Source organism: Bicyclus anynana, chromosome Z, assembly GCF_947172395.1.
Source record: "Bicyclus anynana chromosome Z, ilBicAnyn1.1, whole genome shotgun sequence".
NCBI classification, from domain to species: domain Eukaryota; kingdom Metazoa; phylum Arthropoda; class Insecta; order Lepidoptera; family Nymphalidae; genus Bicyclus; species Bicyclus anynana.
The window spans coordinates 16,944,501-16,969,720 of NC_069110.1; the positions used below are offsets into that span (position 1 = coordinate 16,944,501).

Sequence of the window (25,220 nt, forward strand, 5' to 3'; positions counted from 1 at the left end):
TGAAACCATAGATTTAGGAGTCGGTACAAGTTTAATTCTATGCATGAAACTGTTTTTTGATACCTACACGATTCGACGCGTAAAAAAGTTCCACCTGAGAGGTTCTTTTTTTTCCTTAATCTCGCGGAACCCCTACAGAGGCTTCGCGGAACCGGGGTTCCGCGGAACGCACTTTGAGTATGGCTGTCTAACAGATCTTGTTACCGGATTCTAGAAGATCGTTCATGTAGGTATTTTCGACGGCCTAGTGGTATGTGCGGTGGATTTATAAGTCGTAGGTCCTGGGCTGCTGGTCAATAGAGGTTTTCTTAATTGGTCAGTTCTGGCTGGTGGGAGCCTTCGGCCGTGGCTAGTTACCACCCTACCGGCATAGACGTAACGCCAAGCAATTTACTTAGGTACTTAAGACTAGCGAACGCCCGCTATTTCAACGTGAAAATCAGTTTTTATTAAATGCAGCAGGAACCTGGATATTTCCGGGATTAAAGTAACCTATATGTAGCTCAATATGCTCCTCCAGTAAAATCGGTTCAGCCGTTCCAAAGATTAGCCCGGACAAACGAACAGACAGACGAAAATTAAAAAAAAAGCAATTGTGTTGAATATTCTTGTAAACAAATATAAGCACTTAAGTACTATCGTTTATATAACTATAAGCACTTGAGAAGACATAGTTATTTCAAAATTATAAGACACACACTTCAATTTTATTTATATGTATGTATTGAGCATTGATTGTCAGTGACTTTTCGGCACAGACTGAGAGATCATTAAAACACATATTAGAAGTGATTAACAACGTCCGGAGACCTCGTTACGCGAGTTGAACTCGGACTTGTCCCGTTTTTTTTTATTTCCATATTAACACGGGATCGACTCGGGCAAAACCACGAGGCACATATAAAAAAGAGGAAATATTTTTATTTTTGTATGTAACGAATTAACTCAAAAACTACTAAACCGATTTGAAAAATTCTTTCAAGAATATACAACTACATTATCAGGGAGTAAAATAATATTCTAATTGTTTTATCCCTGGATTTCCACGGGAAAGGGAACTCCGCTTGTGTAACCACGAGGTTCTGCTAGTCTATATTAATATTATAAAGCTGAATAGTTTATTTGTTTGATTGAACGCGCTAATCTCAGGAAGTACTGGTCCGATTTGAAAAATTCTTTCAGTGTTAGATAGCCGATTTATCGAGGAAGGCTATAGGCTATATATTATCCCCATATTCCTACGAGAACGGGAACCACGCGGGTGAAACCGCGCGGCGTCTTCTAGTCATTGATTAAATAAAACAAAGTTAGTTATGCAAAATATAATAATTTATTTGTTAGCTTGTCGACATCGTCATTAGTGGAAAAACGATTACCGTTTGTTTGTTAGCCATCTCTTTCGTACTTACAAGGTAAAGCTGAAAGCAACATATTTTTCTTTAGATTTATAACGAGAGCAAAATACTTTTTACAAAATGATTCAAAATTAATGTAAATAAACTATATAAATCTAAAAAATATACATTCAGGGCTAAATTATACATTGAAATCTGACGTTTTTTACTAAACAAAAACAATATGTACTATGGAATGACACAATAAATTCTACGTTGTACACACAGATTAAAGAATAACAGGCAGATAGAGCGCACGGAACACGGTAGTGATGCAGCCATTCCAAATAAAAATTCAAAACTAATACATTCTCTAGTCAGTATGACACGAAGCGTTGCATTAGTAATTTTCAATATTGTTCAAGAAAAACGGCGTCATATTTTTAAATATTTAAAAAACTGTTCATAAAATCTGAAAAAAAGATGGAGTGTTTTTTATAATCTAATATGATATTAATTTACGTAATTTTGTTATATCTTGAAAAACAAATTTTGAAAAAAAATAGTTTGTATATATAGTAGATAGCTGACTGACGTTTGTTTTTTTAAATACCGGCTTCACTGCGCGGTTTGTACCGGCTCATTCTGTATCCTTCTCTATTCTGTGGTTGTACACTAACTCGTTAAAACATTGTAATTAAGTACATTGTGATGTGATTCTTATAGTTCCATTTTATCTTTAAATACTCTAACAATATTTAGAAATATAAATAAACATACAATCGATGAGTACTACTTAATTAAATAAGAAACTTTGACGTGAAACGTATTTAGAACCGCATATTTATTGATATGTCGGGGTTAGCTCAAAGATAAACAGTTGTAAAGTTATCAAATTTGGGATTTTGACAATCTATTTATCTTCGAGCTAACCTAATGTAATTAGACGAATTTTACTTTTTTTTAATTTCTTAAAAGCTGATATTTACAATAAATATATTTTTGTTAATTCAACTATTGTTTATTTAGTTCGTGTAGAAATGCGAACTCGGATCATCATAGATTCTCAGTAAATATCCATAAATTATTATGAATCGACATCCGGGGATAATGTCTAAAAACGATTCACGACAAAATTTAAAAAATAAAACAAATTGGAACCATTTAGAAGAAATTAATAATAATGAGAACATTTATATTAATAGTCAATCAAATGGAATTAACTATACTTTTATATTCAAATTTTTACTAACAAATGAACTATTACGGCAGTAAAAGAATGATATTGACTAATACACAGAGTTGCACGAACGAAATTTCAAAATGTCGATCGTTTCAACAATCAATTTGAAACTTTAATTGATTTAATCACAAAAATGCACCGTAGATAGGAATGTTATGTCCATGTAATGAATTTCGTCCGAAAATCTAAGTTAGCTAAAGAATACAATGAAATTGGAAAAATAATTCTTACCATAGCACATAATATACTAGTATCAAGCGTTTTTATTCACGCAAATATTAATAGTTACAAGGCGTACCTTATGCCTGGAATAAGACAAAAAACAATAATTTTCTATGAAAATAATTTTTAAGCTTTTGTAGCCTGATATTGTAGAGTCAAGTCTCCGTAGTTTTAAGACAATAATAGAGAACTCCCAAAAGTTGGGTTGCTTTTCATGTATCAGTATCTAAGGAGTCACAGTATCCATATGAGTAAACGTATGTATGAGTAGTTTATAACTGATCTTATAATTTACTCATCGGCAAGTTAGTCCTTTAACCTTTAAGTATGGACGTCATTTATTCTCAACACTACTGTGAACTTGGAGTCTCACAGTCCTATATGCAAACACTTTTTTTTTGAGAAAACTGATATAAGATCGCTTTAAAACTGATTGAATATTAAAGTTATGAGATTTAGTAATAAAATAACGTGCTTATAAAATCAACTTTTACTTGAAAAAAATGATGGTTCTTTTTAGTCTAAATCTACTTTTTTAGGTATTGAAAACAGTCAAGCTTATTTTATATTTGTTTCTATAACAAAATGAGTCTTTTTTTTTTTCAAAATATAATACATCAGAATTCAAAAACGTAAAACACCTATTTCTGGTAAGAAATATAAGTTTTGACAACAGTTTAATAACGTGAATACTGGAAGTCAGTGCACAAAGGTCTAGTTGATGGTTTTTACTTACGGGGATAATATCCCCGTAAGATGAATATCCTACTACCTTGTTGGTAGTTTTACCTCTAAAACAAAAGCTACTGAGCCGTTCAATCGCCGGAAGTGAAGAGAATTAGGTAAACTAAGAAAACCAAAACATTGAGTAGTTTGTGAGAGCCCACGTCCATACTTAAAAGTTAAAAATGGCAGAGAGCTAACTTTGAAGTTAAAAGTTATTCGCTCATACCCATTGATAATTCTAAACTGCTTGTAAACTAAGCCTACGTGAAAGAAATGTATTTTAGTTTTGTGGCAATAATAATAATGAATACCAAATATTATACGCTTGGCTAATTCAACACCAAGTTAGTCCTTAATTGCCGTCTCATCTGATGTTAAGTAACTATGCAGACTAGCTTGGAGGAGATACAAGTTAGTCTTTTTTTTTTGTTTATTAACAATATTCTACACTTATATACGTTATGTATAAACAATTGATAAAAATTCGAAAAGATCTTGATATAAGAATATATTGTACTTAATAAATTGTAAGTAATATTCATATAATTTTACTAGTACATTACAACATCATAATATAAATATCAAATATGATAATACAATGTCGCTAATAATATATAACTACATATTAAAACTGTATTTAAATGCATTTATTAACTATATAACAGCTGTATAAACATTAGGCGATCTCATAAGTATGGGACTACAAAATTGATCAACTTTGTATTGACATGATTTAGTTTATAAATAACTCATACTATATGTATACAGGGTGTTGCGGACTTTAACACTTATAGGAACCGAACTGTATAATTACTAATTCATTAAATAAATTCTTTCATGTTTTCATTTCACTAATGTAATTTTATTCACTTTATTTAATTCGTAAAGCCATAACACAATAACTAATTAATTAATACAAAATTTAAACAAGCCATATTTTAAGGTACTACAAACCATTTTTGCTAACAGTACTCATAAGAACTAATTTATGATCTATTTACAAAATAAATTATTTCGAGAAAAGTACCTATGCCATGTCGCCATTTTCAAGCTCGACTTGGTGGGGGCACTGCCCTGCTCCCAGATTTACTCCAAAATCATTTATTTTAGAACAAACATTTCATGGGCATTTTAAATTAGTTTTCATTAAAGAATATAACCCTAGAGTTATGGGACACGCAAATTCACACCCTTTATATTTTTTTTAATATAGCTTAGCAGTCCTCAAGTAATAATATTTTTATTAAACAATTTGCCATAATAGAACGAGAATGGTGAAATATAGTACATTGTCATTCTACTTTATCATCATCATTATCAACCCATATTTGGCTCACTGCTCAGCTCAAGTCTCCTCAGTATGAGAGGGGTTAGACCAGTACTCCACCACGCTGAGAAATAAGAAAATTCTCTGCTATGCAGGTTTCTTCACGATGTTATGCCATCACCGTTTGAGACACGTGATATTTAATTTTTTTAAATGCACACAATTGAAAAGTTGGAGGTGAATGCTCCGAACCAGATTCAAACGTACGCCCTCCGGAATCGGCTTACGATTCCGGAGGGCGTACTCCTACAAAAAAGTCTTAAATGCAGCCAATCAATCAAAATAAAACTAGAGATATTGTAATTCCTACGATTTTCCCGCCAAAAACTCTTATACTCCTTTACATGGGAAGTTAAACTTGTTTGTTTTACGTAAATAAGACAATCTTTACTACTACTGTCCAGCCACTTTATAGTGAGTTATCCATTTCCACTAATCATATCAATACAAAATATTCTATATCTAAACACATATAATTTATTTAATATATGTATAATTATATTTATTATTGTACCATTGATATGACCTACTGAGAGAGATATCAAATAACATTTTAGAATATTATTAAAGCGTATACATTCTAAAAAAGCGGCAGCTGATTAAATAATCACTAATTATTATTTTACTACGTAATAATGATGAGTACATAAATTTAAATTATAGCTAATAAAAAAGTATATAACTAACACGAAATAAAAGCATAATCAAGATATTAATTAAATGTCTTCAATTAATAAAAATGTAATAGAATTGAGCAATCATAAGTAATTTTATTTTAAAATAATTATTGATTAACATTATTAAAATTTATTTTGTCTTATGATCGAAGTAAAATAAACTTACTTTGAGGTTATTTTTTTAAAAGACTAACCACATTTCAGTAGTTCTAAGATACCCACTATGCGATATCTCGTAAAGAGACATACATACAGTCGTCTAATAATCATATTATTATCCATATTGACCTCAGACCAATCACAAAAGGACCTAACTCGGTAGACGTTACCCCTCTGTCAAAGAACAAGAATCAATTATCTAACGCGTTTATAAAGACTGTTGCAATAGAATCGATGTTTCATTGTTGTAATCGTTTTCTTCGTATAAAGAACTCCCTAAAAATGCCAGTGTGTTTAGTTAAATTGCATTAAAAACGGTAAACAACTTCTATTTAAGTTAATTATATAAAATTTGTAATGAAAACAATGCTAAAAGGAATCGATTCTTCAGCTGGAACAGGAAAACATCGATCAAGTAATCGAATATTCTGTGGATAGTCTAAGCAGTGTGTTAATCTGTGTAAAAATTTAATGTGTGTGTATTGCTAATAAAACATATAGTGTAAGGGCACATAATATATTATATATAAACATATTGCTGTTATATAATTTCAATGTGCGAGTTCCCCTCAAAAATACCAGGCCATTTTGTTGGTGCGATATTGGTCCATTTGTAATTGGTCTGAGCTCGACCCATCTCAATAAAAGAGCAAACGATATTTTCAATTCTGCCTCTATTGGTTGACAGTATTTTCTTCATGAGATATCTCATAGAAGCTAGACTGACTACTAACGCCAGACAGACAGATTTTCTGGCTTTGGGTTCATCACATTGATATATTGTCTTATTCACACCTAATGCGGGCTACAGACTTGCAATTTGAACTGTACAGTCGAACTGTTCAGTTAAAACTTCATAGTAAGAGATCCGTAGAACATTTTTTACAACTAATTGCTAACAAGTTAATTTTTCGTGAGTAGCTTCATCTCGATGAGACTATCAATTTTTTTATTTACGAAAATTCTTGATTCTGGTAGCTAACTGAGTTACCAGAAAATGAAACTTTCTGAGCATCGGAACGAGATAACGTACCGCGCAATTTGTAGGACAACTTTTAGTAGTGGTGGTTAGTAACAACTTTTAATAACCTCGTTATTATTACAAGTTGGGAGGAGGGTAGTGTAACAAGATAGTGTAACGAGATGAAGCTGTTCTACGGATCCCTGATTATAAGTATTCAGTGAAAAAAGTACAGTTTTTTCTAATGAAATTTTGATTAAATAAATCTATTCAGTTAAAACTGACTGTCTTTAGCCTGCATTACACATTCTTTTCGCTTATGAGAAAGAAAGCGAAATATTGTATTATTCGTGCATAAAAACCTAAGATGCCCATCGTGAGATTAGTGTGTATACAAATTTCCATTCGTTTATTCAAAACGAATTATCTCTTTTTTGTTGCGATGGGACGAAATATTGCGATATGTGAATAAACGTGACCCTTATAAAACTATAGACATTATGTAAAAATCATGCCGCTGGCTTACATTTAAAAATATATTGTAATCGTTAATAGTTGTAGATATTATTAACAAAGAACAATTTAGCAAATAATGATTCAATCATTCGAAATTTTCTTGGCACTCAAGTTATATTTATCATCAATTTATAACAAATATTTTTTATTATAAGACTTTGTTGATTAATGTTATTGGGAATGTTTATGAGTGTGAGATTAAGTTACTATCTATCTATGTAGATTAAGGACTACATAATATAATATAAAATCTATGAAATAATAATAATTATGCGCTGTGTTAAAAAAAATTAAAACCGATAAAAATTAAGAAATAGAATTAAATGAATTTAAATTAATAAAATAAAATGTAAAATGTTAAAATAATAAAAATTTAAATAATGTATTCAACTTAAACATATCACATGAAATTTTACCACAACCTACAAACAAGTTTTATTGAGTGACTTACCTACCTGATCTTTCATAGATTTTTCCATGATCAATTAAATAAAACGAACCTCATTTGCAATTTCGTAATTTCTTTGCTTTTAGCTGTAAAAGTAGGCTTACGATGCGAACCACGTGTATTTCAAGACCAAAAAAAGAAAACTGTCGACCAATCGAAAGTCGTTTCTTCGTTCTCTCTTTCGACCCTACACAACTAAAGACAGATGTTTCCGATTCTCATACATTGGTCCAAATTGGGTTTTTTATCGTCTCCAAATGTCGTGGTATTTAAGGCCTACAGGTAATTTACATACGATAATCGGTCCATTACTTTTAAATCTTGCAACTGGCACAAACTAAGCAAAACATGCTTGAGATTATTAATGGTAACGACTGCAGTCCATTATTTGCTATATTGAATACAAATGAGATTTAAGTAACATTGTGATGCAAATTTAATACATATATATTATTTCTTTAATCTGGCGTATACACACATTCACTCATCGCAAATAAGAAATAAAAACCACAGTTATTTCTTTTGATAAAACCGACTCACATCAAACAACTGCCAATAGGGATGATGACAGTTTTTTAAATCCTATATAAATTAAGAGTATGCTAATAGTAAAGCAATTTTGTAAAAGTAACAGGGTATCTGCGATCATTACTTTCGGAGTTACAGGGATTTAAAGAGTCAGATTTGCGGCGCTGCCGCGGATCCCTGAAAAACGCCCCATACAAAATGGTACGAACTAATGACGTCGTAGGTAATGTAATGATCGTTAGATTTGTATGGGCGTTCAAACAAAATTACTAATATCTTTGTTATTTGTGCGTTCATGTTTATAGTTCATATATTAAAAAATGTCACATTTAATGTAAAGAAGCTAAAACTGTATGAATTTTCATCTAATTACGATAAAAGATTTTTAATAAATTTTGAAATTTTATAATCTCATTTATTTTGCAAATATCCTGACATTCTTTGCTTTTTATGTGTAAATTAGTTAACATTGACCTTATTTACCCGAATGTACAATAAAAATCAATTTATTTAAACCTAGTCATCATCCCCATTGTTTGCTTCAACGGCACTGACATGCATGAATATCATGAAATGGCGACAGTCAAAGAAAAAATAACAAAAAACGATATAAGACACAAAATCAGACTAAAAGAATAAAGCGATCCACCGTGGATGATTTGTGTGGTGGACACATTGACCTCTTATAATAAAAGGACGCACAATCACGTAGAAAATGTCACTTAAATGTAGTCCAATATTCAATAAAATCCCAAATTCAGAGCAAATTCAACCTTAAGGATTGAGTTTAAGGTTGAATTTGTAAATGTGACTACTTGAATTGAGTGCCAAGAAGTTGTGTTTAGCACTTATTGAGTGGGGACGTTTCTTGGTCTCTGATTGTGCATCCACTTTTTAATAGGATATCGATGGGTGGACAGTAAAACCAATGTATGACCATAACACTAAGGCGCTGAATGGAGCGACCTTCAATCGAAAACATCTTCTTCTATCAAAAAATCAGTTTATAGTCCAGCGACTGATCGCTGATGGATATAACTGAACAAAAACAAAAAGTTGTGATACATCAGTAATTTTTTCTATCAATAATGTTGCAGCTAATATTTAAAAAAAATGTTCAGTCTTATATTTGTATGGTCAACATCTTTACTCATACTGAATCCACATGAATCTATCACTTTTTGTTATATTCATCCATAAATGTTGATGGACACATTTTTGTTGTAATAAAAAGTCTGTCAAATATCTGAAATTTTTATAGTATAAAATAAAAAAAAAACATCGAGAATATTTAGTATGTATCAAAATATATAGGAATATATGTATATATTATGAAAATGTGTGAACGCGCCAGGTTAAATAAATTCACCTACAATAATAGTTGTGATGATCTGAATATATGCTTGCACATATCACAGTTCGTCTTTTACCTTTAAATAAGACTTGCAGAATTTCAGCATATCCTCCGTTGACCTGTCGCCTTCGTACGAGGCCAAAAACTTCCCGTTTGAGTATATTTTGAAAGTAGGTAGTGTCTGAACACTGGCAATGTCCGCTACTTTTTGATTCTCCCCCGCGTCTACTGCTATGGCTTTAATTGGACTATTCTCCGCTTTAAGGGCGGTTGCCAGGCGACTGTAGGCCGGTTTCACTGCTGAGCAATGTCCGCACCCTGGAATAAAAAGTCATTGTATGCTTCAAGTAAACAAGAAGTATAATTAATGTATATATTTTATGTATTATATATATTGTATGAATTTGTGAACATTAATAATTATATTTGTATAGTTATTGGAGTGTTAGTAATTATGTTATTGCGTTTACCCGTCTCACTGGTTTATATACTCCTTTATTTGGTAGCCTGCAAGAGATCGCTTTTAGCGATAAGGTCGCCTATTGCACTGCATTTTATCTATACTTTATCTTTAGTTTTAAGATTGTTTATGTTCCACGTATATATTATTTGTTGCAATAAATATATTTCAATAAATAATAAATATAAATATAATTAAATTCAAGATACAAGCGCATATAGACAGACCTTCTTAATTTTATAAAAGCTGATAGTTTAGTTAGTTTGGTTTTAGTTTAGTATAGTAGAACATATTCCTACTATAGGTAAGGACGGTTAACTGCCGTGTCATGACATTACACTGTATTTTCAGATACAGTATTTTGTGGTAACACCCGTAAATGAGTTCTTCGCTGGTAATTAAATTACTGGCATTCAATTTCGATATTTTTTCCAAGACTAAAAACCCTGAAAATACATTATTACTATAAACTGTTTCTAGCAAATATAAGGGATTAAAAACAAAGAACTGCGATTTCTCAGTAATTGATGTTTTGTAGATAGCGTGCTTTTGTCAGACTAATTATCGAACAAAATAGTCTGTCTTTTTTTTTTGAGGAAGACGAGCTTAGATTAGATATACAGGGTGTTATGGGGAGTATTTCCCATAACTTCAAGGTGTTGACGAATCTACTTATAGGAGCCGAACTGCACTACTAATTATTTTTTTAACTAAAAAAAAAATCCGACTATCCATGTAACACACGCCTTTAGGTAAAATGAAAAGAAACATTTTTTATTCAATGACAAGTTAAGATGATGATGACAGTACTACAGGCACTCCGCACTTCACTAATTAGCTACTTCGTGATATTTATCAATGAATAAGTTAAGCTACGTCATTATTATAAGAATGCGTATATAAGGAAGACATGTTGAGGTCTATTTACAAAAGAAATCTATTTACTCCGAATATATTCATTAGAACACATGTTCCTTAGACATATTTAATTGATTTTCCTTAAAGAATATAACCCTAGAGTTATGGGAAATACTCTGAGCACCCTGTATATATTGTACGCAATTTATTTGTTCGATAGTCGGCCAACTTCCAATTGTATGTTTGCGAGAGCTGTAACAGCATCTAAGGACCAAAATATAATCGTGTTGATACTTACAGGTGGCATAAAACATGACAAACGTCGGATTCGGTGATGCAATGATATCTTCGAAGTCTCCATCACCAGCTAGTTGCACGTTTACCCCAAAGCCAGCATCCTGATTGCTCTTCATGGACTGTTGAGCCTTGAGTTCGCCCATTTGACTGTGTATGAATGACACGAAGTCCGCTTTCTGAAAAATATATATCTATGTGAGTCTTATCAAATGAAATTCATTTAAAATAAAATGAAAAATTACAACCGACTTTAAAACCTATAAACGTACGAAACAACGTGCGAAAAATAACATCATAATAAATTATTATGTTGTCGTATTAATTTAAACTGTTTCTGAAAGAACCACATGAAAGAGCACTGTCAAAAATTTTCAATATTCATGGCTAGAATTTCATCATAGACTCATGACAAAATTTGAAAATATATTAAACTTTAAACTTCAATATTTCCCAAACAGATTCCATAAATCGAAAGATGGTGTTAACACACCCACAACATTTTTAAGAAACCTAATGTGTACCTACCTGTGTTAAGTCAAAGCTAACTAGTATAGTGCGACATAAAACGAGTAAAAATTAATAATAAAAAGAAACTAATAAACTCGCTGTGTGACAACACCACATTTACACAGTCATTATCACAAAGATCTGTCATTATAGAGCAACCAATTATAATTGATAGTTTAACCAGATTATTAAAATCATAGCGGAAATTTGGATAGTTACCAGACGTATTATAAAAAAACACCACACAACTGAAGCGAAACTTCATTCAAAAATAAAAAGAAAGCGCCATCTATGGGCCTCAGGTATAACTACAACATAACAGGTGCTTTCAGTGTATAAAAAGGGATTGTTTCAAAGTTCTGTAAGAACGCCATCTACTGGTAGTTTAAAATACCACAGTTTTACTATGCCTGTAGATGGCAGTATCTTGAAAGCCACAAGATTACACTTTTTGTAACGCCGGTCGGTATCAATCCATATTCGGCTCACTGCAGAGCTCGAGTCTCCTCTCAGAGTGAGAGGGGTTAGGCCAATAGTCCACCACGCTGGCCCAATGCGGATTGGCAGACTTCACACACACAGAGAATTTAGAAAATTCTTTGGTATGCAGGTTTCCTCACGATGTTTTCCTTCACCGTTTGAGACACTTGATATTTTAATTTCTTAAAATGCACACAACTGAAAAGTGGGAGGTGCATGGCCCGGACCGGATTTGAACCCACTTCTCCAGATTCGGAGATAAAGGTCATATCCACTGGGCTATCACGGCTCACACGCATTTACGCTTTTGTAACGCATTTACGCTTAATCTCCAAGTCGAAAGTGCCTAAAGAAGTTTTGCTTAAAACAAAAATAGAGACTCAAGCTTACCTTTCTCCCGCCATTATAGTCTTGCACGAGCTTGTCGAAGTAATTGAAGTACTTCAGAGTGGGGTAACCCTTGACGTCGTAGTTAGAGCATAGCTCCTGCTGTTGGGTACAGTCGACCGCGGCGAATGCCACGATCAGTTCGTCGGCGAACTCGTCCGCGGCTTGGGTGAACTCCGGCTTTGTGCTCTTACAGTGTCCACACCCTGTAAACATAGGGTACCTAAATATAAAATACCCAAAGGTCTGTCAAACGAAATCTCGAAAATCGCTTGACGTAATGAGACGAATTTGGCACAGAGGTAGTTAATAGTTAGTAGACGTTCGCCTAGAATGGATTTTGCGACAGGGCCGGATTAAGGAGGTCTGAAGGTGGACGAAGTAATGGGCGTCCGCTATTTTTACTATACCACTAGCTAGACGTACTTACATACATACGTACATACTTGTAGTTCCCGTTATAATGGGAATATGGGAATTAAATAAAACCTGTGATAATTACAAATGAAAATTTTTCGGTTCAGCGCTATTGGTCGAAATATTTCATGGAACGAAGTGATTCGCCAGAGAATGAAAGTAACCATTGCTCTCAGGGCTAATACGTTGAAGTGGTCATGTTTGTCGGATGACATAAGGTCCTTGAGTCAATACTGCGGCTCGATAAGCGGAGTAATGTGCCTCCCCGCCTCGCGTGTGTGCCCCCCATTTCGTGTGAGGTTCCCCCCCCCACTATATGGATCGGCTATATGCTAAAAGGTAATGATAGAGCGAGCTAGCTTAAAAGAGGGCTATGTCCAGCAGTGGATGCAAAATGGCTGATGATGATGATGTCATTTTGTCTTCACGACATATGTCGTAACATATTTGGCATACCGGTATAATTGGCAAGAGATAAGGGCAGGCTTACATGGCGCGTAGAACATGACGATGGCGTGCTTGATCTTGCGCAGTGTGCTCTTGAAGGTCGCGGCGTCGAGGTGACGCACGGCGCTGTCTTCTTCGCGCCAGGGCTTCTCCGGCGGCGGCGGCGGAGGCGGCTCTTGCGGCGACTGGGGAATGCGACTCATTGATCATCGTCATCACATCATTGTACAACAACTTTTAATAAGCCACATCACGGCCTGCATTGAATTGGCATCTGCGGACCTATTATGTATCTCGGTGTACCATTGTAGTAACGAGTCACTACATCGTTTTTCATCGTATTTTCGTTTTTGTGATCGTCTAAAATAGTTATTTCAACGAAATAACCTTAACTGCACCATTTTACATTAAGGGGTAAATTTTTTTTGTTTCTACGATCATCTAACTTGATTATTTCAATAAAATTACGCAAATACCAGTTTTTCGTCAAAATAACGTTACTACCTGCTACTACCATCAATATAGTAATGTTACTTTACTTAAAGTGACGGTAATTGTGTTATTTCGTTAAAAAATACAATTTTAGATGATTGCAAAAACGAAAATACGAAATTTACTTGAATGGTACACCGAATTACATAATAACCCTGCTGAACGTTCTCTGTGGCGCAGTGATACGCGCGGTGGACTTACAAGAGGTCTTGGGTTCGAACCCCGGCTGGGTCGATTAAGGTTTTCTTAATTAGTCCAGGCCTACCTGGTGGCTTCGGCTGTAGCTAGTTGCAACCGGTACTGGTAAAGACGTACCGCCAAGCGATTTAGCGTTCCGGTACGATGTTGTGTAGAAACCGAAAGGGGTGTGGATTTTACTTGTCTGTGCAATGCTTCTGAGGCTACACAATCTAGACCGATAGTGTAAGACGCTGTATCCTTGCGGGAGAAAATGAGGTCTCCAGTTTTCAACATCATCCAGACACGAGTTTCATCCACAATTACAGACGCACAGTCTGACCCTTTAACTCGACCCGTTTTTATTAAGTAGCTAAGAGGTTATGCTAGGTCTGAGTTTCAAAAGAAATGCCCTTAGAGTCAGAAGCAGACAAACAGATAGACGCCGAACGCCGTCTATCTGTTTGACAGCTTATACCATACTAGTTCTTCAGCAGACCACACAAACCGTACTTCTGATCCATCTGTTAGTTCTCTCTCCGCGTCGTGTTCCTCATTACTGAGGGTCGTGACCCCTATCACACATTCACGACTTTTTCCCGCACGATGTCACGCCATGCTCGGTTTTTCGCGACTTGTAGAGCTTCGTGTACTTTTGTATCGAGAGTGGTGCGGATTTGATCTGACCAACGCATCGGGCTACGTCCCCGAGGTCTTGCCTTCCACTTTGCCAGTGATAACAAGTTGCTCTAAGTTATCTCCTTCTCTCCTGGCAATGTGACCGAAGTACTCGAGGATCTTCTGAAGACAGGTGGTGGAAAGTGTTTTCGAGATGTTGAGTTGTTTCAACACCGATGCATTGGTCCTATGTCCACGGAATACGGAGCATTCTCCGCCAGCACCATCGAAGGCGTCTATGTGATGCCGATCAGCTGATTTGGTAGTCCATGTCTCAGCTGCATATGTGAATATTGGAAAGATTTTTGATGTTTAAGGAGATGTTCTTGTCCTTCCAAATTTTATTCAGTTGAGACATAGCATTTTTGGCTATCCCAATTCTCCTGCGAATTTCCATCTCACATGATCCTGTGTTTGTTATATTGGAACCCAGATATATGAAACTTGAACTACTTCAAGATTCAAGATTCATCTGTTAGTTAGATAAGTAAGATAAAAGATATACTACCTTGATGAAATCGATAATTTGTTGCTCCTGGCGTGCATGTCCGGCATCATATTTGTATTCGCCCTTTTGGAAGTACTTCAGTGTAGGGTACCCTTTCACACCAAACCTGGACGCCAATTCAGGCTCCTTTGTCGCATCCACAGCCGCCAGCAAAGCGTTTATCTGAAAGTAACGTTTAACATTGAGTAAATATGGTGTTTTTCTAACGGCCCTCTACAGGTCAAGCCTCTTTCTTAATCATCATTTATCATTATCAACCCATAATTGATTTAATATTGAGTACAACTCTCCTCTCAGAATAAAATCATTAATCATGGTATTAACAATAATAATTGTGAAGTCACACAGTTTCGTAACTGGTTTTTTTTTCTTTTATACTTTACAAGTTAGCCCTTGACTACAATCTCACCTGATGGTAAGTGATGATGCAGTCAAGATGGAAGCAGGCTAACTTGTTAGGAGGAGGATGAAAATCCACACCCCTTTCGGTTTCTACGCGGCATCGTACCGGAACGCTAAATCGCTTGGCGGTACGTCTTTGCCGGTAGGGTGGTAACTAGCTACGGCCGAAGCCTCCCATCAGCCAGACCTGGACAAATTAAGAAAATCTCAGTCTGCCCAGCCGGGGATCGAACCCAGGACCTCCGTCTTGTATATCCACCGCGCATACCACTGCGCCAAAACGTCAACGTCAACGTCAACTGCAAAAATAGACGCCCGAAAAAGGTCTAAATTATTAACCAGTGTCTACTGATCTGATGTAGTTGTAGTAGTGTGATGTGTAGTAGTTAGGTTTTAGGTGGCTACAAAGTTAGTGAATACAACAGAACAGTCGCTTCTAATCTACCATCCACTGGATAATCAAGACATTTAAGAATTTAATTCAACATCTAATAAAGTACCTTCTGTTCTTTAATCTTGGCTGCTGCCTTTTCAAACTCAGGTTTAATACGTTTGCAATGTCCACACCATGGCGCATAGAACACGACCAACGCATGGTCAGCCTTCGCGAGCACGCTGTCAAATATGTCCCCTGGAAACAAAGGTAATTATTAAAAAAAAAACCCCCGACTGCCTAACCTGCTCGCACCTAGTCATCCGCCTCGCGTATTTTGTATAGCGATTAATAAATAACGTTTTTCTAATTGTAGGTTTTTTTAATATGGCCATGATATACCATTTTCAAATTCTCTTGATGAGCCCTTGACTGTGATACTATATAGAGTACCACAATATTCGAAATGAAAAATTTTCACCTCGAGTCGTGTTTCTTAGTCGTCGTGTTGGTTTTTTTCAACTTTACCTATCTAAGAGCACATGGGTTATTAAGACAATCAAACGATATCTTAATTAGGTAGATCCGTTCAGCGATTTGGAAGATACGAGGTAATAAAGAATATTACATACTTACATACATCCATACTAATATTATAAATGTGAAAGTGTGTGTGTCTGTCTGTTCGGTTGTTCGTCTTTCACGGCAAAGCGGAGCGACGAATTGACGTGATTTTTTAAAAGTTAAAGGATCGTTAGGATTTGAAAGGAACTGATATAGTTATAGACAGAATTAATAGATATACCACCTGATGCAAAGTGTAATAATGAGGAAGGCCTAAGGCTTAATGCGATCTTATAGAGTCTATGGCGTTTTTGCCGAAGGCTTCATATAGTGACCTTACAAGTAGCAGTGTCAACATCATGGAAGTACGGTAACAGTACGGAAGCTCTTTAAGAGTCAAGCTCTAGCCCCAAAAAACATTTAAAGCATAGCGGTTAAGTGCGGAAAAGGCACGAATGACAGAAAAATGGTTATGAGGACTTATTATTATTTATTTACACATATTGTTAAATACCTGCAAATCTTCGGAACAAAGTAACTAAAAATTTATTGAGCATCCTTTTACATTACGAAAAACTACACCGAATTATTTTATTGTTTAGGTTCTAAACAGTTTCCATTCTGATCACTTTAAATATCAATGTCAAATATTGACAACCGAATCATGATAGAAATGACCATGGGGGTGAAACTTCCGCACAGTTCGCTTACGTAAAATATTGTGTATGAAGTGTTGCCCTCCAGCGCTCACGGTACAAAAACTTAAGCGAAGTTTTCTCAGGCACAATATAGATGGCACGCATGAAGCACATTATTTGATTAAAATCACTCCTGTTCAAACTATGAAAATTTTAAAAAAATATAGTTTCAAATATGACAGTTTAGCTGTCTTTGAATTTTTTCTGTTGTTGCTATAGTGACATGTTGTTTAAAACTTGGTGACAGTGGTGAACGAAAAATATTAAAATAAGATGTAATCGGTACAAATAGGTGATTAAAATGGGTATTACTTGTGGATTTGGTGTGCATAGTTAATAATTAACCATGGAACATGCTTGACCACCATCGGAATTATGCTTAGAAGGCGGCCCGGTGTGTCGCGAAACGGCGTGGCGAAAATGTCGCCAGCAATTTTACGTGTTCTTAAAGGTGACCAGTGTGTAGATGTTATCAGTGGTTATTTATAATCATAAAAGTCAATAATCATAGTTGGTGCACTAATGTTATCAGGCTGCTGAAGTGCATTAAGATATTTTCATAATCACAAAAGAAAAAATAAATCGTTGAATAATAAGAATCTTCTTTTTTTCTTTGATTAAAAATCCTTTAATATTTGAAGGATTATTGTAGTTTGTTTTCCTTATTACTATATATTTATAAAATTTGGCTATTTTAAATATTTAGGTACATTAGTATTATATAGTGAAATATTAAATGTTTACTTTAAATTTTTCATTAATAATATATAAGAATTAAGGAAATCAAACAGCAATAATCTTACAACTAAAAATATAGATTATACTCGTAGAGGGAACGCCATCTATGGGTCGCCAATAAATCTAATTAGATTGCGCCATCTAGTGATCACGGTACATAACTTTTTTAAACTGAAATGAGAGTTGCGTATCTATCTCAATATATAATGTATCATCTATGGAAATGACTTTGATAAAAAAAAGTTTGTTTATAATTTTTGATTCCTAAAGACACTTAGAACACTGACCTCTATTCAAACTATAATAGACTAAGAGCTCGTCACCCCAGACCTTCGTCATTTTATAAAAGCTGAAAGTTTGTCAGCTCATGCTCCTACCATAAGTAGGTACGGTACCCAATTATGGAGTTTATTTTTATTAATTTTCATTTTATTATGTATAAGGTTTTTTTTTATTCTTTACAAGTTAGTTCTTGACTACAATCTCACCTGATGGTGAAGTGATGATACAATCGAACTTGTATAGAATATAAAAAAAAAACAAAAAATGCGATGTTCTAACCTATGTAGTTTAGAGTTTGTTATTGCTTCATTGTCAATGAGCCTTCTAGCATGGTTATCCACTGAATCCAAAGCAGCAAGCTAGTATTTGGCAGAAACATCCCTTAAATGGGAGCAGATCCACACATGATCGAACCTGAGCTAGATTTTTTCGATACGAGTATAGATGGCGTTTGTTTTAGATGGTGAGTTTTAATAAAAAACAATCACTAACCTGTCAAGTGGAGCACAGAAGAGTCCGCAGACCAACTCTCATCAACCACCTCTTTCTTCTTTTGCAGTTGCGAGGAGGGATCCCTCATGAAATCCACTATCGCTTGTCTCTTGTTGTCGCCATTGTATGGAAAACGGTACTGTCCTTTACTGCAAACAATATTTATTTATTAGACAACCATTTTATTCGACAAATTCAAACTATAAAACTAATTTATTAGACTTAATCATCATCTTTATGATGGATGTCCATTGGAATATGCCACTTATATGGACTTCCAAACACAATTTCAACTCTTCAATTCAAGAACCGTTATTACAGGATTTTATTAGAAAATAAAAGAGGTTACTGAGCGACATTTAAGCCAAGCAATATATTTTATTCTAGAGAAATCCATGGTTGCCACATAATTGGTGAAAATCTCTATTTCTTGCGGACTAAGTCGTGGGCGTCCGTTAATAGTAAAAATGAAGTCTCCCAAATACTTACTCAAAAAACAGTAATGTTGGGAATCCAGTAATATTGTAGAGTTGCCTTATTTTAGAATTTCCTGGCTTCGAAACATCTATGGCAGCTAGAATTGCTTCACCCTGTAATTATTATGAAATTAAATTATCAATATAATTCTTCTTATTATTATTTGTATAGTGCAATACAGAGCTAAATCTTACTTTTTACAGGAGAAGGGATTTGGATATTAGACCCAATAAAAAAAATTAAAAAAGAAAACAATACTGTTCCAATACAGTTTAATGGGCTCAGAGACTTAATGGTGATAAAAATTTGCTCTCGAAATGATTACTATCAAACATTAATGATAACCGTCTCGCAAGTTAAAGTTTGCGCGGGTATGAAATCGTGCGTGCGGGGAAGTGACGTGCATCAGTCGTGTGTTTTTTATTCATCGCTACACGCCCCCCGGCCCGCGCGTAACATCGGGAGTGTTTCGAACGAAGTTGCCAAGTTATATCATGCCCTATGCTCTGACACATACTCGTAGGGTCACAACACCACTGAATTCTTGATTCTAGGTTGAGAAGTTTTCTTTAAACTGATTCTAGGTTGAGAAGTTTTCTTTAAACTGATTCTAGGTTGAGAAGTTTTCTTTAAACTGATTCTAGGTTGAGAAGTTTTCTTTAAACTGATTCTAGGTTGAGAAGTTTTCTTTAAACTGATTCTAGGTTGAGAAGTTTTCTTTAAACTGATTCTAGGTTGAGAAGTTTTCTATAGGCTAACCACGGGACCAACAAAATTTGGGTTATTTAGATAAAAGACTAAAGTTAAAAACAATCAAAGTTACCTTCAAATCACCAGCAGCAGCGACATAATCCGGTTTTAACGACTTGCAGTATCCACACCACGGTGCATAGAACATCACCATTGATTTTTTGTATGTGGCTATACCTTTTTTCAGAAACTTTGCCAGAGCCTGCAATCATTTATTTATGTATCAGTACTATATAATCCAACTCATCATCATAATTTTTATGTAAAAGTCACTGAATGACATTGTTAATTCTTAAAAGGTTTAAAACATGAATGTACTAGGTTTAAAACTTATGATGATCAGAGGATGATGTCATCTCAATATAATGAGGATGAAAAGTATATCATATTATATGCATAGATGCATATCTATACATAATTTGTAAAACAAAGTCCGTCATTTCTGTCTATTAGCGATAAACTCAAAGAATAATAAACAGATCTTTATGCGGTTTTCGGTAAGAGACATGAGGAAGATTTTTGTATAGAATTTGTTAAGATTTTTGTGATTGAAATTGGCAATAATTGTTAGAACAGTCAATAGAAGTCAAGATGCCTGGGTGCTTTCATAGAAAATGCTGACTTGAGGATAATTAATATTCGTTTATTAATTAAGAACATGTGTTGGTGAAATATTACTCTTTTTTTGATAATCCTATTTTATCTGAATCACATTCATGATACAAAGTTCATTAGGTAAGCTAGTATACATTATTATAAAAAATATGTATACAGCGCTCACATAGCTTGCTTTTACAATTAAACTTCCATATCTGAATATTTAATTTCACAACATTTTAGTTCCACTTAATTTAAATACTCATAATACCTATAACTTGAGTAACTGCCGTGATGAAAATTAATTACGCACACCATAAACAATATTAGGACCATGAAATTTTCCTTTATAAGGTAATAACAATTGGTAATTAATGTAAATTATGTTTACATACCCGGCCACAGACTGATTGCCTTGAAATGCACTTGGATCATTCAATAACCTTGGTTACATAACTGTTCATACTATACTAGCATATTATTTTGGCTTCGACCGTGACTAGTTACCACCCTTATGGCAAAGATGTACCGCCCAGCGATTTAGAGTTCCAGTACGATGTTGTATAGAAACCGAAAGAGGTGTGGATTTTCATCCTCCTCCTTACAAAAAAGCTCACTTCTATCATAGATTGCATCATCACTTACCACCAGGTGAGATTGTAGTCAAGGGTTAATTTGTAGTGAAAAAGTCAAGGGTTTTTCTTATGCCTGCATGTCTAATTTCTGTACAATTGATACAAAGGTATGAACCGTGTTGATATATCAGTCAGAAACAGTTGTCTTTTATATCCTACTAATATTATAAACGCGAAAGTTTGTATGGATATTTATTTGGATGTTTGTTTGGATGTTTGATTGGATGTTTGTTACTTTTTAACGCCGCAACCACTGTACCGATTTAGCTGAAATTTGGAATGCTAATAGATATTTCACTGGATTAACATATAAGCTACTTTCATCCCAGATAAATTCATGAATCCCGAAGGATTTGTGAAAAACTAAATTTCACGCGAACGAAGTCGCGGGCGTCCGCTAGTAGATTATGAAAGGAAATTACCTCTCCATCAACAATGTGCATGATGTCAGTGGCTTGGGGATCTTCCTCCCAAGGGAGGTCACCTGTGGGATCTCTCAGGAAGTTCACCATCGCACTGACAGTCACTCCTCTGTCATAGTCCTTGTGGAAATCACCATCTTTATAATGCTTGATAAAGTATGGCTTATCTGTTGATACTTTTAGCTTCTTGCATAGCTTTTTGCCTTCACTTTAAAAAAAATATCTTATAATAAGCAATTGAAGTTTCGGTTTATGACTGATAGCTTATTGGTTGCTAGTGTAACTGTACAGTTAGGGTAGGAAAGACGTAAGTGCATAATCAAAGTGAAGCTTGACCAGGTCTGCTAGTATTTATATTTATGGAGGTGTTGTGGCTGATGGGCAATTGTAGCAAGTCAAGAATTATTGTTTGTATGCTAATTGATTGTTTTTATGCAATAATGCACAAAAGATGTGGATCCCTGGGACTTAGACTAGACTACATTTAAACCATTGAAAAGTGTGCAGAATGAACAGCAATAATTATCATTTATGATGAAAACATTTTTGTAGTAGGTGTTGTTCATCAACTCATAGTACTTAAAGTTCTAAAGTCAGACTAGTACCTGTTACTGCAGTCAATTGCTACTAGCGTTGCTTGTCCCTTCATGTTATCGGCAGCTTCTTTGAACACATCAGACACATTTTGGGAAGACCGGTTGTTATTCACATAGAGCACCAAAATATTTGTCTTTGACCTTAATAACTTTTTAAACTCTTTGATATCATTAACGTCAGATATAACTGAAGTTTTTTGCCTTTTAACTTGAGTTGTCAGTTGCAAACAAACTGAAGTGAGAAGAATAATCTGCAATAAATTAAATTATTTATTTTTTATGTATATTATACAAATAGAGTAAAAGTAAAAAAATCTGTAATAGATCTCATATAAATGAAATGGAAATTTTTAAGCATTTAAATGCAGCAACAAGTGAAGAAACCTTTCTAAACCTGAAATATTATCATCATTATATGGATGGATGTCCACTGCAGTACATAGGCCTTTAGTAGGGACATCCAATCATCACAATCCTGAGTCGCCTGCATCCAGCGAACCCTTGCGACTCGCCTGGTGTGACCCCCTACCAGGTGAACTGACCAGCACTGGAGGGACTAGGGGCTGTGTTTTGGTCTGTTGATTTATTTACAAAGATTTGCCAGATGCTGACCACGTTGAGCATGCAGGTTTCTTGTGCTGGTGACGCTGCCAACACTGGCCTGTGACATTTAAAAATCTAGCCATTGGAAATGGATATACCACCATTTGTCTGTCACTATAGCTTCGTCAGTCCATCTGCAGGGTGCACCATGAGCAGGTGAGGTTGGTAGTTGAGGCTGGCTGCCTCTTCTACTTACACCCCTTGAAATATTACTTACAACAATCTTTATTATGGTATCTAGCAAGTTCACTAAAGAAAATTAGGTTAGATAGATGCAGGCTTTACTTTGCAGATGTTCACTGTGATATAATTAAAGTCTGTGAGTGAGAGTTAGGCCTCATTTGCATGAAAGTTAGAAAATGTATTGTTATCGGATGTAGCATATAGTATGAATTTGACTGAAGGCTATTTCTGAGGTCCAAAATGGAAAATGCAACACTGCTCGATAAAAAAGCATTGTGGTTTAAAAACGCTGTCATGTGAACATATACTTGGGAATGCATTTGTTGAGCAAATGATAGCTTAAATTGTGCGAGTTGACAACAGTCCAATGATAATTTTATACTATGTGCCAATGCACTAGCGTGTCAAAACTGAGGAGAACAAAGTCACTCAATTGGCTTTGTATCATTTAGTCACATAATGAACAACAAAAGTAATTTTAGCACAATGATAACTGAATATTATCTATTATGATATTATGTAGGAATTGTAAAAACTATATATACATGAATAAATAAGGTAAGTAAACACAAAATTGTGCATGTGTGCACTCAGTGTTATTGTGCATGTGTGCACTGTGTTATTACTGCGGTTATTTTGTAGGCACTTACATTAAACCACCCATATTCAGCTCACTACTGAGCTTGAGTCTCCTCTCAGAATGGAAGGGGTTAGGCCAATAATCCACCACACTGGCCTAATGCAGATTGGCAGACTTCACACACGCGTAAAATTAAGAAAATTCTCTGGTGTGCAGGTTTCCTCACAATGTTTTTCCTTCACTGTTTGAGACACATGATATTTAACTTCCCAAAATACACAACCGAAAAGTAGGAGGTGCATGTCCCATGTAGACACTTAACGTATCCTAATATTAGGAGTACATTAGGTGGTATATTTTAAGTAGCAACTTAAACTGACAAACATCCTGCTTTTATAAAATTACGAAGGTCTAGCCAGTGCAAGCTCATAATCGACAAGGAAGTCTGACAAGGTTGATTTTCGGTTCTAGTTAAAAGTTATTGATTACATGCATATTTTACAAGAAAAATACAAGATGTAGGAACACACCTTCCAAAATTTTTGCTGCCACATCTTCAATCCGGTTTTCATATATTTTGAAATGTTATGTTAACTATACCACATGTTATGTTAAACTTCACTACTACTTCGTTTATGTATATGCTTATATTTATTTATTCGAGTAAACTAGGTATTAAAACTTATAACCGTATTAAAACTTAAATCAAATAGTAACAATGTTAATTTATTTCGAAATTGACACCAAAGACCAAAGAGCAAAGAATATCTTGATCTTGACACACAGACTTACAGTGACAGTAGCTTTTTTTTTTAATTTATTTAAGTATTGGAATCAAGTCTCTACTGGCGTTACATTCATAGCCAAACTTAAAACCTCAGACGAATTACATAAGTGAAACTTCCATAGTGCATTATAGTCTGACGTGACGTGTCTGATAAAGATTTTTTTTTATCCAATCCAATGTAGATCTTGGTAGTGCGACATAAAGAGTAGAAAATAAATGAAGGCGCTGTAGTCACTTGTTGTCATTCATAGGGTAACCCTGTGTTTTGTCATCCACTTGAGATTGCAACTACCTCGATACTTGATATTTTGTTTTAAACGTAGGTAATAATATACGCTCGTATTTTAAATAATATGATCTGTTGAAAATAGTATTACTATCTAATATAAATAAATTATTAAATATATATTAGGAAAATATTGGGTACTATGTAGGGTACTATGTATGGTATATGCTTACTTCGGGGCTAGAAGTAAGCATCATGTGTTATGGGTACTAAGATAGCTGATTTCTTCTAACTAAATAAATTAATATAATTTATTCAAATAATTAATACATATAATTCGTCAGGTAATCATCCGAATTTCCTGTGATTTGAATAATCTGTTAAAAGTATCAACAATGTTTGGTTGCTCTATATTGACAACTCTTTGTGATAATGACAGTAAATAAGGTATTGTCAAACAGTGAGTTTATTGGTTCCATTTTTATTAACTTCTACTCAATTACTCCTTAGACCATTAATAAGAATTAATAAGTTATTAATGGTCTAAGAATTACTCATACAACTCGCACTTTCTAAAGATCATAGATCTATAGTATTCTGTGCCGACTCTTA

General features: G+C 34.5%; 1 protein-coding gene across 1 annotated transcript; it reads right to left on the reverse strand.

Moving 5' to 3' along the window:
- Positions 1-1,311: 1,311 nt before the first annotated feature.
- On the reverse strand, positions 1,312-24,359 carry LOC112046341 (protein disulfide-isomerase A5). The gene is made up of 12 exons (XM_024082964.2): positions 24,126-24,359; positions 22,239-22,480; positions 21,634-21,841; positions 20,053-20,181; positions 19,242-19,342; positions 18,753-18,901; positions 16,106-16,236; positions 15,204-15,365; positions 13,392-13,533; positions 12,488-12,690; positions 11,112-11,286; positions 1,312-9,813 (listed from the first exon to the last, which is right to left on the reverse strand). Exons 1-12 carry the CDS (start codon positions 24,165-24,167, stop codon positions 9,554-9,556), a joined length of 1,944 nt encoding a protein of 647 aa, XP_023938732.2. The 5' UTR covers positions 24,168-24,359; the 3' UTR covers positions 1,312-9,553.
- Positions 24,360-25,220: the final 861 nt, after the last annotated feature.